This window comes from Phaseolus vulgaris, chromosome 8 (genome assembly GCF_000499845.2).
Source record: "Phaseolus vulgaris cultivar G19833 chromosome 8, P. vulgaris v2.0, whole genome shotgun sequence".
NCBI classification, from domain to species: Eukaryota; Viridiplantae; Streptophyta; class Magnoliopsida; order Fabales; family Fabaceae; genus Phaseolus; species Phaseolus vulgaris.
In genome coordinates this window covers 55,621,601-55,633,314 of record NC_023752.2, presented here as the reverse complement: position 1 = coordinate 55,633,314, position 11,714 = coordinate 55,621,601, and the positions used below count along the sequence as shown (strand labels likewise).

Below are 11,714 nucleotides of genomic sequence, written 5' to 3'. Positions count from 1 at the left end.
AATAATTTGGAAACAGTAAAGTAGCCAACAAATATTAAACAGCAAAATGAATACGATTGTCACAAGATCAAGACTTTGAAGAAACAGGGGTCCTCAGAACTACAATCTTGAAATGATTACAAATATTCTGTAAAACACTGATTCAACAATTTAGTAATCAACTTCGTAGTCAAAAGCATTGCAAGACAAATCCATATTTAATGAAAAGAGATCACGAAAATTCCATTATGCTACAACTATAAATCTCAGAATCCTGTGAGCAGAGTACTGGTCTGATCAGTTGCTTTGGCTTCTACAGGAATGGGGGCAATATTATCCATCGACGAGGATACCTAGGTCTCCCCTCCTTTCCATCAAATAACTGCACATTCAACAATAAAAGATGAACACATGATTCATGATTGAGGTGTGTAAAAAGGGGAAAAGACTAAACATGTTTTACAACCAACAAATCATGTCTTTCATGTGAAAAACATAAGAGCTAAAACTAGTAGCATTCATTTTGATCCACTTCCAAACATGCTATAAAAAATTCATTATTATGAAAGATATGTTTTTGCTAAAAAAACACAGAACCCAGATGGCCATGGCATAACCAAGCAAGAAACACTATATTCTTACAAGGCACAGCATTTTTTAATCCACATGTTTAACTTTAACATGGCAGGAGAAGAAGATACATCATGATGGAGTCTAAAAATCAAGTTAGCCACACACCTTCTGAAATCCTCAAAATTTAAAACCAGACAGTTCAGGAAAAAGCAGTCAAGTTATTTATTTTATAAAGTATGTGTATTTATCTTTTTCAAGAAATTTTTCTGGTGGAATGTATACATTTTTCTGTAGACCATATTGATGAACTGAAATGTAAAAGGTAAGGAGACATACCTTCTTTAAACGCCTGTGCTTGGCAAGAGCCCAGTTGGTCATGATGAAAGTTGCAACCGCAAGGAAAATATAACCTGCGACAGTTTGAGTTGCAATGTTGAAGCCCAGCCACTGATAGATCTCGGTTGTGTAATTTGCACAGGTAACAATATTGAAGAGAAAGCCTTTTGGGATTTGGTATCCACCTTCACCACCAGGGCTGCGGAGATTCTTCAGTATAATATGGCAATAGAAATTTGAAATTTGACAAAGTATCCCAAACCCAAACCCAATCTTCATTTGGAGGTCGTTTACCGGAGTATAAAGAGGGTGGTTCACATAATAAGCAATATATGATCCAAAGGTCCAGTAATAAGCACAGTTACGGAACACATTGGAAAGGGGTGAGGTTGCATGGCTGAAGCGATGCACAAAAAAAGTTTCCAGAATTCGTTTGGCATAATGGAAGCACCAGTAGTACAAGGCGTATGTCTGCACAGGGTGAATGACACGTTCACCTTTGTAACCAAAATATTTGTAAACAGGGAAATAATAGAACACTGGGTAGAGAAGCAAAGGTCCCAAATACTCGCAGAAAAAAAGTGTTCGATAAGAAACTTGAGGGCCCAAGTCCTTGAATACAACAGTTAAGGAGTCTGAGTTTCCACTGGTATAGTCTTGCAGACTCTTCTTGTAATTAAGGACAACAGGCCTTTCCTTTGATCCGGGTTGGACGGGAAGTGTCAAGCGCTGCCTTGATGGGTACTTCTTGGCTGTAAGTGAAGATTCAAATCATGTTAATCCAATGGGCACCTAGAGACAGAGTTACACTTACAGATATAACATTTTTTTTATTCCAAGAGAGGTACTAAGATGGAAAAACAATAGTAGCAGGAGTTATATGCAGGATTGAACTAGTGCTATCATCAACAATAATTCATTTAATTTCACATCCAATAAAAAATGGGATATGTTTCATAAGTTGAGGAACATCTGAATATTTCAACTTCAACAACCCAGAATAGGTTTAACTAAGAAGCTACTGAAAAAGACTTCCAAATCTAATAATCTAATAAAAGATACTAATGACTTGTTAGGGCAAACTTCTCTATAAAACTTTTACAAGAGTGTAAAATGAGATGAGTTTCTTCATAAGTTAAAATTAACTTATGTATAAAATAATTTGTAGAAGGGTATTCTATTAGTTTCTCTTAATAAAAATTTACCTAATATGGCTAAGATACAGATGAAAAACCTCAGGAAGGATACAGTTTAATTTCAAATAGACACAGATCTTATTATGTATTCAGGCTTCTTCAGTCTCAATAATACTAAGTAGTAAGAATGACAAATATCAATGCAGATCAAAGGCTGTTATCAAGTATCATCACATGGTGCAATAATTAAATCCATCACCAAAATAACTAAAAAAACATCACAACACTATAACTACCATCCATATATAAGCCCAGACTAACTCGATTTTAGTCATTTTACATCTAAAATATTACCTTAGAAAGGTAATTTATACATAAAAAATAGTAGTAAGAACACGCTCACTTACTTTGCTTATGAATTGCCTCCTGCAGATCTGCTACAGTAGCCTACACAGAGAAATGAAAGATAAACCATAAATGAGAAATTATTACTCTTAAAAACAAAGTCCCCATTTGCCAATCGAAGATATAGTCAAAATGGGGGGAATTTATATAGACAAATACCTAATTCCCCATAATCAATCTGCGATATCAAAACTACCATGACAGCAAAAAAGTTAACAAAATGTAAAAAAGATATTTAGAGAGAGAGAAAGACATACAGAATCGCTGAGGTGAATACCACCTTTAACCACTTCTCTTCCACTGCGAGAAACCACAGTGACCTTCATCTTTGCGATATGCAAGATCCGAGAGCACTATGGGTCTGAAAACAAAAATAATGAAGATTCACATCAGCAGCCACAAACACAATGCAGAGACTATGATTTTTTTTCTTCTTAAAAGCTATTAAATTTGCAACCACGTTAATATAGAAGAAACCCCCCATTTAATTTGAATCAATTATGACGGAATATCCGTCAAGTTCCAAGCTTTTTCGATTTTGTAATAGTGTGTAAAAAAAGCTAGCAAAAGACAAAGAAATTTGACGAAGAAACTTGTGTTCGATTATCAGAAAGAATGTGAGTCACCATAAAATCAGGCAAAATGAACAACAAGAGCTGATTGCTGAGATATGAATGACCCAATTGGAGGAAAATAAGAAAAGTGTAAGGAGGAAGAAAGGGTAATCACCAGAATTGGACAGAGAGAGAAGAAGAAAGGATGTGTGTGTGTGTGTTTGACAGTTGTTGCTACTGACAAACAGAAAGGAAATGTTAGCTTACAAAAATTGAATTTGAATATAATATATTTATATAGATAAAGATTAAAGATGGGAGATGATGAATTAATGTGAAGTGTGGTGAGTAGAAGATGAAGACATGCATATGCACATTCAAACATTAATGTGATGCAGTTGGGGTTGGACAGCTAACCATTTTGGATCATAATCTAAAACTCACCACAAACTTCCAATTCATCTGTGTTCATGAAATTGCCACTGGAATTTTTATATTGAGTGATTAAAGTAAGAAAAAAAGTATATTTGTATTTGTGAATAATTCTTTTTTTCTTTTAAAAAAAAGTACTTTTTGTTTGAATGGTATAAAAAAGTCTAATTTTTTTTATCTCTATAAAAGTGTAGATATAATGTATGCTCAGAATAATTTATTATTAATGAAATAAATTAAATATCTTCTTATCTTTTCCTGAAATGAAAAAAACAAGATAATTTTTTAGCAGAAAAAAGATATTTTTTTTATGAAAACTGGGTTTTATAAATGAGTGATTGTGCTTTTTTTAAACTTACTAACAAGTTTAAGAGCAAATAACTAATATGTTTTGCTTTATGAATCCTCTTTTCTATAGTTTCAAATGAAGAAACCCTAAAATAGTTATTTTAGTGGCACATTGCAATCATCTTTTACATTTTTTCAAAGTTTTATGATTTTTTTTAAATAAAAGCTTTCCTAATCACTATGCAACTTAAGATCTCATAGACTCGTAACAATAATCATTTGTCATCACATGAAAAAAATATTATTAAAAAAATATAAAAATATAAGATAACTAGATCAAAATTCATATGTTAACAAAAATATACATAAGTAAACTATACCTATTCATAAAAAAAAAAAATTAAATGAAAATCCATTATACCAATAAAAAATTTATCTATGAATGAGTTTAACCATATTATCTTTAATTTGCTTATAACATGAGGTAATAGAATGAAAAATATAAAATAAACATATATGCTTATTTTGATTAAAAATTGTTAGTTATTAAATTCTTAAATGAATTTTTTTGTCCATAAAAAATATTAAAGAAAAAAAAGCAAAAAAGCAAGTACATATGTAGTTGGATGGTAGTGCATTTACTAACAAACTACTACCCACTTTCTGCTTACCTGTGCAGACTTGATTATAGTTCTGCCTAACCAAACCAAGTTATTCTGTGCATTTTGTTTACCTACAATTGTCCAATTAACCATTTACTCTTTTTTTTTTTTCTTTAGGTCAAATTGATTTTTTTATAGAGAAAGTGAGATGAAAAGAAAATTTTAGTGAAGACACAATTATATAAATATGATGGTTGAAAATGAGTATAAATATTGTGAGGGATAAAATGTGAGTGAGAGAAAAACACAAAATGAAATACAATTAAAAATAACTTTTATTATTCAATAATATGGAGTTGAAGGTACGGTCCAGAAGTGATTTAAGAAAATATTATATTCACTTTTAATTCTTAGTTTTTATACTTTAAAATTTAACGATAAGCTCATTCTTAACAAAAAAAAAAAATTTATTAATATGATATCTAAGTGAAGACATTACAATATCTCACACATATGTATCATGTTAAAAGGAATTTGTTTGTACGAGGATGAGAGTGAAAAAATGAAGAAAATAAAAGAAAAGAAAGTGAAAAATTAGATTATTTAGATGAAGAAAAAATGAGTTTAAAGTGAGCAGATTTAAGATTTATGTAGAAAAATTATAAATAATACGATTGATGTGATTAAAATGTAGAAAAGATGTTAATTGTATAATTAGTTTATTTATTGACATAATTATTATTTTAGATACCAATATTATGACATAAAAGATATAAATAAAAGAGTATATTTTAATATTTCATTTAATTTTTTTTGTAGACAAAAAATATTTTTTATATATTAGTTTATAATTAAAATTTTATATTTTAACATTGAATTATACAAATATTTTGTATGATGAAATACAAATTAATTTAAGAAATTATTTTAGCATTTAAATTAAAAATGTAGTTTTCTTGTTGAAGATTTTTTTTTTTGTATTTTAGTTGATAATAAAAATTTGATATTTTAAAATTAAATTTAGGAAAACACTTTGTTTTATGAAATATAAATAATTTATATAATAAGTAATGAATCATACAAATAATTTTAACATTTAAATTAAAAATGTAGTTTCGTTCTTAAAAAAACAAAATTAATTTTTATTTTTAATAATTAATATTTCATATTTTAACACTCAACTCAGGAAAATAGTTTCTTTTATGAAATAGAAATAATTTCTATAATAAATATAAGAAATATTCAAATATATTTTAGTTCTTTAATTTTATAACTAATACTTAGTTTTGCAATTTAAAAAGAAACGTATCTGAGTTTCTCATCCAAATGAATATTTTGGAAAAAATAATAAAATATTTTATGATAAAGATGCAAAATATTACATAAAAAGTGAGTATATTGCAATTCTTTAGTCATACAAACAAAAAATTAATGATATTTAAAAAAACAACAACGTTTTTTCACATTATTCAAGTACTCTCTTTTTTTTTCTTTAGAGCCAAATAATTTTTTAATAAATTTTGAATTAACAAACTTTTTGACCACTATTTAATTTACAAATTTAGAAACATAAATAATTATAATAAATTCATTTTTCTAGATTTTTAAATATTAATAAACTTTTCGTTAATATTTGTTAGAAGAATCAAAATAAACATAAAGAACTGGAACTATGAAATTGTGATTAATGAACTGAAAGATGTGCGTTTGAATGTCTCTTTAAATGTGGATTATGTATCATAAGATAATAAGATAATCGATTATGCTTTAATTAAAAAAAAATCACCATTTTTTCACAATATTGAATAAAGGATCCTCGAGTAAACACCATGCAGATTTACAATGGAAAAACACAAACTCTTAATTAAATAGATATAAGATGCTTATGAAGATGCTTGTGAAGATGTTTATTTTATTATATTATTAACAGTGAACTTGTTCATAAGAATTTTTAGAACATCAATGATATATTCATTAACATCCCATAAACTAACATCTAACTATTATAAATACAAGTTTTACTGTTTTATATAAATTTGCAGTATTTCAAAACATTTATATTATAAGATTATAGTTTATAGAAATACAAACATTTACAATATAAGGTTAAAAAAAATCTAAAACCCTCAAGAACCTTCGACACCTATATAATTATCTGCTCGTGTACATAGTACAGTTATTGCAATTCACAACATAACAAGAAAAACAAGGATAAGCTAGTGAAAATAAAGTTTTATAATATATACCGTTCAATCAAAAGAGAAAACCAATTAATTTCTTAATTATTCAATCTTTTAAAAAAACCCAACATAAAACGATTACATAGATATCACATGGATCTACACATCCAAAATATTCAGCAAACATAATAACAACTAACATTTTCCGGAAGACCCGTATTAATAAGTCTTGTCAGAGAGTAACACCTGATCTAAAGATTACCAAAGAATCTAAGAAAAATGATCAGGGTAAGTTCAATACAACCCAAGCGGTGCATCTCATATGTCACAGTGTGCATGAACTCCTCCATCAACTTCTCACCACCTGATATCTTAGTCTGTATGACTTAGATCATCAGTGAAGCTTAGAGATCTCTATTATCACATAAGTATCAATACTTAATACCCAAACAAACATCAGTCCACATATTATCTCAAATGTATGAATTCAATTTCATACCATTTTCATCATACAATACCATTCAAAATGCAATCCACAATATTCAAAAGTTCTATTTAACAACATAAGAAAAAACAACACTTAAATACTAAATTATCAAAATCTAATATTTCTACAAGTTTAAATTGTATATAAACAAACAACCTTCCTGCAAGATAAATTGAATAACGGGACCACATTTCCTCCACATTCAGATCTTCTAGCTTAGGGTCTTTTAAAAAATTCTTTGCTCTAATGGAAATTTTACCTCAAACAGGAAACCACTCCAAAATTTAGGAACCTAAAGTAAGTTATCCAAACATTACCAAATTTTATTATGAACTTAATCAAGTTGAGAGAAACATTTTTCTCAACTGACCCCACTAAGATTGATAACTAAATCATAGAGAAAAACATAGAATAATGGATCTTTAAAGTAAAAATGAACTTACTTTGTTTGAAAATCTAATCGGGTAGAAATGTACCCTGACTCCTCAACCTTTTTTTTATCAATAATAAATAAATAAAATAAAATGAGACACTTTAGGGGTGCTCCAACCCTTATACAAATAATCTCAACACAAGCTTCTTATCACCCAACCAGCTGGGGATCCAACTGACATTACAACACATCAGCCACCTTAACATACCATAACAAGATACAAGAGTACATCAATATACAATTACATCAACCCTCCAAAGGAATACATTATCAAGACACAAAAGTCCAACAAATAAACTCAGTCTTTGCCAGCAAACAAAAGTAAACAAAATACCTAAGCGTCAAACTCATCAAATCGACCCTGCGATGATGATATAGAAGACAAAAACCTGCACAAAACACACCATTTCTTTCAATCTAGACAAATCGTTAAACAAGAATCACCAAACATCAGTTTCTCAAATATCTCATATAACATAAAGGTTCAAAACACCAATCTGAGTAGGATAAATCAACCAATCCTTCCTTTACTGTAACTCAAGACCAAAATCATCAAACCGACTCTGCTAGGAAGAAACAACAGCCAAGAAAACCTGCACAAAACACACCAGAACTGCCAAACCTGGATTGGTGTGATCAGATTTTGGAATAGATGAGATATGGGAGAGAAATTGAAGAGAGAATTGAAGAGAGAAAGAAGGGGGAGAGAAAAAGGATGAAAAGGTGGTATTCTTCCTTCTTTTTTCTTTATGGGGGTTACAATTTACATGAACATTGTAGTGAACCTTGAAATATAAATAAATCGTGTAAGTTCACAGCAGTGGCAAAGCATGATTATGTATTCTTCAACAACATGATTATGCATAAACAAAATCCAAAGAACTGAACACTTCTGACATAGATTTTGTTCCTGCACATCAATTATTGAACTTAAATAAACATCAAATTCCTACCACCAATATCAAAGTCAATTAGAGCCTTCATCTCTCTTTTTTCCTAATACCAACACCCATCTCAATTATGTCCGCTGATTGATATCAAAGAAGATGAACAACACAACAAAACCCTTCACATATATTGCCTCTCTTATCCTTCACATATATTGCCACTCTTAACTAGTCAAATGGGAAAAAATTGAGCCTCATTTTGCCCTTATACCCTTATCAATCCAAACTGAAAATTGATATCTTTGAAAACGGTCAAAAAGTCAATCTCATGGTTTCTTTGGATGTGATGTTATAACAAGACCAGAGAGACATTAATCACATTGCAATTGAGAAGTGTAGATTTTTCATTTGAAATCAGGAAAAGGGGACAATGATAAAACAATTACAGTGGTGGAACAAGAAAATAGGACTCGAAGTCTCTGAGGCCTCCTCCCTTGGTGGGATTAACTAAAAGACGAATGTCCTCGGTCATCCCGCCTACACTAGCTTCATTACTAATACGAGAAGACTTTGAAGGACTGGAAGTCTCTGAGGTCGTCTCCGAAAGATGGACGACGTCACGAGAGAGCATACTCTCGGCAGTGATAAGTGCCTAATTTCAATAATATTTCATATTAAATTGTAGACACTTATGAGTATTAATTGTTAATTTACATATAAAATAATCCCTAATTTATGAATTTATACATTTTTACATTTTTTATGATCTTTATTTGAATAAGAGTATTTTATTCCCAAATTTGGTGTTCATTGCAGGTTTCTAGGGAAGATTGGAGATTTGGATTAAAGAGTAATGATTTGAGCTAAAAAAGAGAAAGCTGGAAGGCCCCAGAATGGAGAAAGTGCTGAAAAAGCCAATTTTGCAACAGGAGATTCTCGCTTAAGCGAGAATGCTCTAGGACTGTTTTCGGAAATCAACGCCTTTCTCGCTCAAGTGAGAATTCCTCGCTTGAGCGAGAATGCGTAAGACAAATTGTTTTTTTTTTATGTTTTATCACTTAGTCCATCAACGCGACACAAAAAGCGACATAACCCTAGAAAATTAGGTTAAATAGGGGGCTAGAGGCTCAACCCTAGTGTACCAGATTCAAAGGAAAACACCATTAAGTTAATTGTAACCAAATTGAGAGAATGGAAGGTGCTAGAAGTATGAGTGGCTAATTCTACCCTTTGGGATTGTGAGTAATCTGCTTAAACTCTTATGTATTAAGGTGATATCTTATATATAATAATATTAAGTTCTTGATTGATTATTGGTATTGTTGTTTTATTTCTAAATTTTTGTGACAAATTGAGAATCTTAAATCTGTCTGGAAAGTAGTTTTAGGGTTCTGACCTAAACAACAATACTTAACATATTTGAGTGCTAGGAATAGACTTGAAATGTTAATAACGTATGAGTTTCGTTCTAAGTTGTTCTTATAATTATGTGGGGGATCGATAGTTAGGGAACATTTTTAAGGATTTCATATGCAAGGAATCGATATAAATGAATTTTATACATGCATCAATTTCAATCAAAGAACTTAATGTCAACATGCTTTTTTTTTTGCTCAACAAAGATAATATCAACATGCTAATCAAAATACATGAGAGTGAGAGAGATGAAACCTAATCCCTATTTTTCTAACTTGAAGCAATTAATTCTTTATATGTTTTCTTATTAATCATTGCCAACACAATCCCTTTTTTTAATTGTTTTTGTTTCATATTTAGCGATTATTGTACTTGATAATTCATTGTTCCTTATTATATCGATATTCGTCCTTAAGGACAATTATTAATTCTGACAAACGCGGAGCACTTTCCGTAGAAAGTCATCAAGGAGCCCGAGAGACTCTACAAGTTGAGCTATCAAAAGAAGAAGAAAACATAGTTACCTTAGGATCTTTTGACTCGGTAGTGTATCGGAGAAGGAGAGACGACGAGAAGAAAAATGTAAGAAATGAGGTGACCACTGAACATATTTATAGGCTAGGAAACTGCCTCAGAATACGAACCGACGAACACATATGAACTATTGGATCAAAACAAAGGAGCGACTCATATTACATAACAATTCATAAGCTGACATGCCACATCAACGAGTTGTCAAGTCTGATATGTCTGATCATGCACGAAACCCCAAAACTTTTCACCTCACGCCAAAGGATAGGAACTCATAAGACTTTTCGCCTCTGTACAGAAGCTCAAGACTGGGAGGCCTATGTCCCGCCTGAAGCCAATTTCCTGAGTAATCTTCAAAAGGCTAATCGACCATTCGATCATTCAGATAATTTGTTATTCTTCTTAAGATTATAATTAGGTTTTCTCTATTATTTAATTTTTTAAATCTCTTGATTATTATGTAATTAACATCTAATAGAAAACAAACACTTCTTCTTTATGAAAAAGATGAAAGGGGTTATCTCTATATTTAGATTGAAATTATGTTCATCAATTAGCGTTTAGGGTTGGTACAATTATAAATAAAGGGGTAGTGTTTAAAAAATATTTATAAAATGATAAATAAGTACAATTTATGCATAATTAAAAAATAGAAAATAGGAAAAATTGTCATTTATGAGAAGTAGTACCATATGATGATATTTTTCATTATCTTCGTGATTGTCCTTCGTGATTGTCCTTATGATTGTTGTTTGAATGTAATGGTAAGAGGAATTCTTGTTTGTTGTCTTCAACTTTATATATAGTTTTCTTAAATAAAACAAAATTATTTTTTTATATTATTTATAAACTAAATTATTTTAAAACATAATTATTCAGTTCATGTAATTTTTAAAAAAATTAAATTATTATTAAATACGTATTTTTATTTTAAAAAATATTAATTATTATTTGTAGAAGAAAAAAAATTCAACAACTATTGGCGACGAAGTTGACATATGTTGTATATACCATTAAAAACTTTGAGTGAGAAATGCCAAATTTTATAATTCTTTTTATTTACTTATTTATATAATTTTTTTTATTAAATTAAACAATTTTTGTGAAATTTCCGAAAATTTCCTTGTGTGGAAAGAAAAGGTTTTCGCTACGCTACTTTCACGATGGTAATCAAGTTCCTCAACGATTTGTTTTCACGGCGGATCAAGAAAGCACTGTCAAGTCAACACAGTGTATCTGTAGTATCACAAGTAAGATCAATTGCTTGTTGTACAGTAAGTTAATATATGCTCAATTTATTCATATAACAAATCATCATTTTATATTAAAACATGCATACGATGTTTGCTTAGATCATATTCATTCACCTTTTTCTCTTCACAAATCATCAATCAAAATAAGTTAACTTAATACATTCACAGTGCCACCGTCAAAAGTCTTATGATAAATTGCTGAGGAGTTTATGAGAAATATTC

At 29.9% G+C, this 11,714-nt stretch overlaps 1 protein-coding gene across 2 annotated transcripts; it reads right to left on the bottom strand.

The window, feature by feature from the left end:
• Window positions 1-34: 34 nt before the first annotated feature.
• Window positions 35-3,449, bottom strand: LOC137824258 (very-long-chain enoyl-CoA reductase). Of its 2 annotated transcripts, none has more exons than XM_068629815.1 (5): window positions 3,159-3,449; window positions 2,687-2,790; window positions 2,432-2,471; window positions 889-1,640; window positions 35-361 (listed from the first exon to the last, which is right to left on the bottom strand). In XM_068629815.1, the coding sequence occupies exons 2-5, from the start codon at window positions 2,753-2,755 to the stop codon at window positions 293-295; spliced, it is 930 nt and encodes a 309-aa protein (XP_068485916.1). In that variant the 5' UTR covers window positions 2,756-2,790; window positions 3,159-3,449; the 3' UTR covers window positions 35-292. The 2 variants fall into 2 exon arrangements, with proteins under 2 accessions (XP_068485916.1, XP_068485917.1); XM_068629816.1 differs by having other exon boundaries at window positions 3,056-3,250.
• Between the last annotated feature and the right edge of the window lie 8,265 nt (window positions 3,450-11,714).

Coding starts and splice junctions, on each gene's coding strand:
- LOC137824258 (XM_068629815.1), bottom strand. CDS start 2,755: ATGAAGGTCACTGTGGTTTCTCGCAGTGGAAGAGAAGTGGTTAAAGGT. Junction 2,472..2,686: donor GTATTCACCTCAGCGATTCT/GTATGTCTTTCT, acceptor TTCTCTGTGTAG/GCTACTGTAGCAGATCTGCA. Junction 362..888: donor AGCACAGGCGTTTAAAGAAG/GTATGTCTCCTT, acceptor TTGAATGTGCAG/TTATTTGATGGAAAGGAGGG.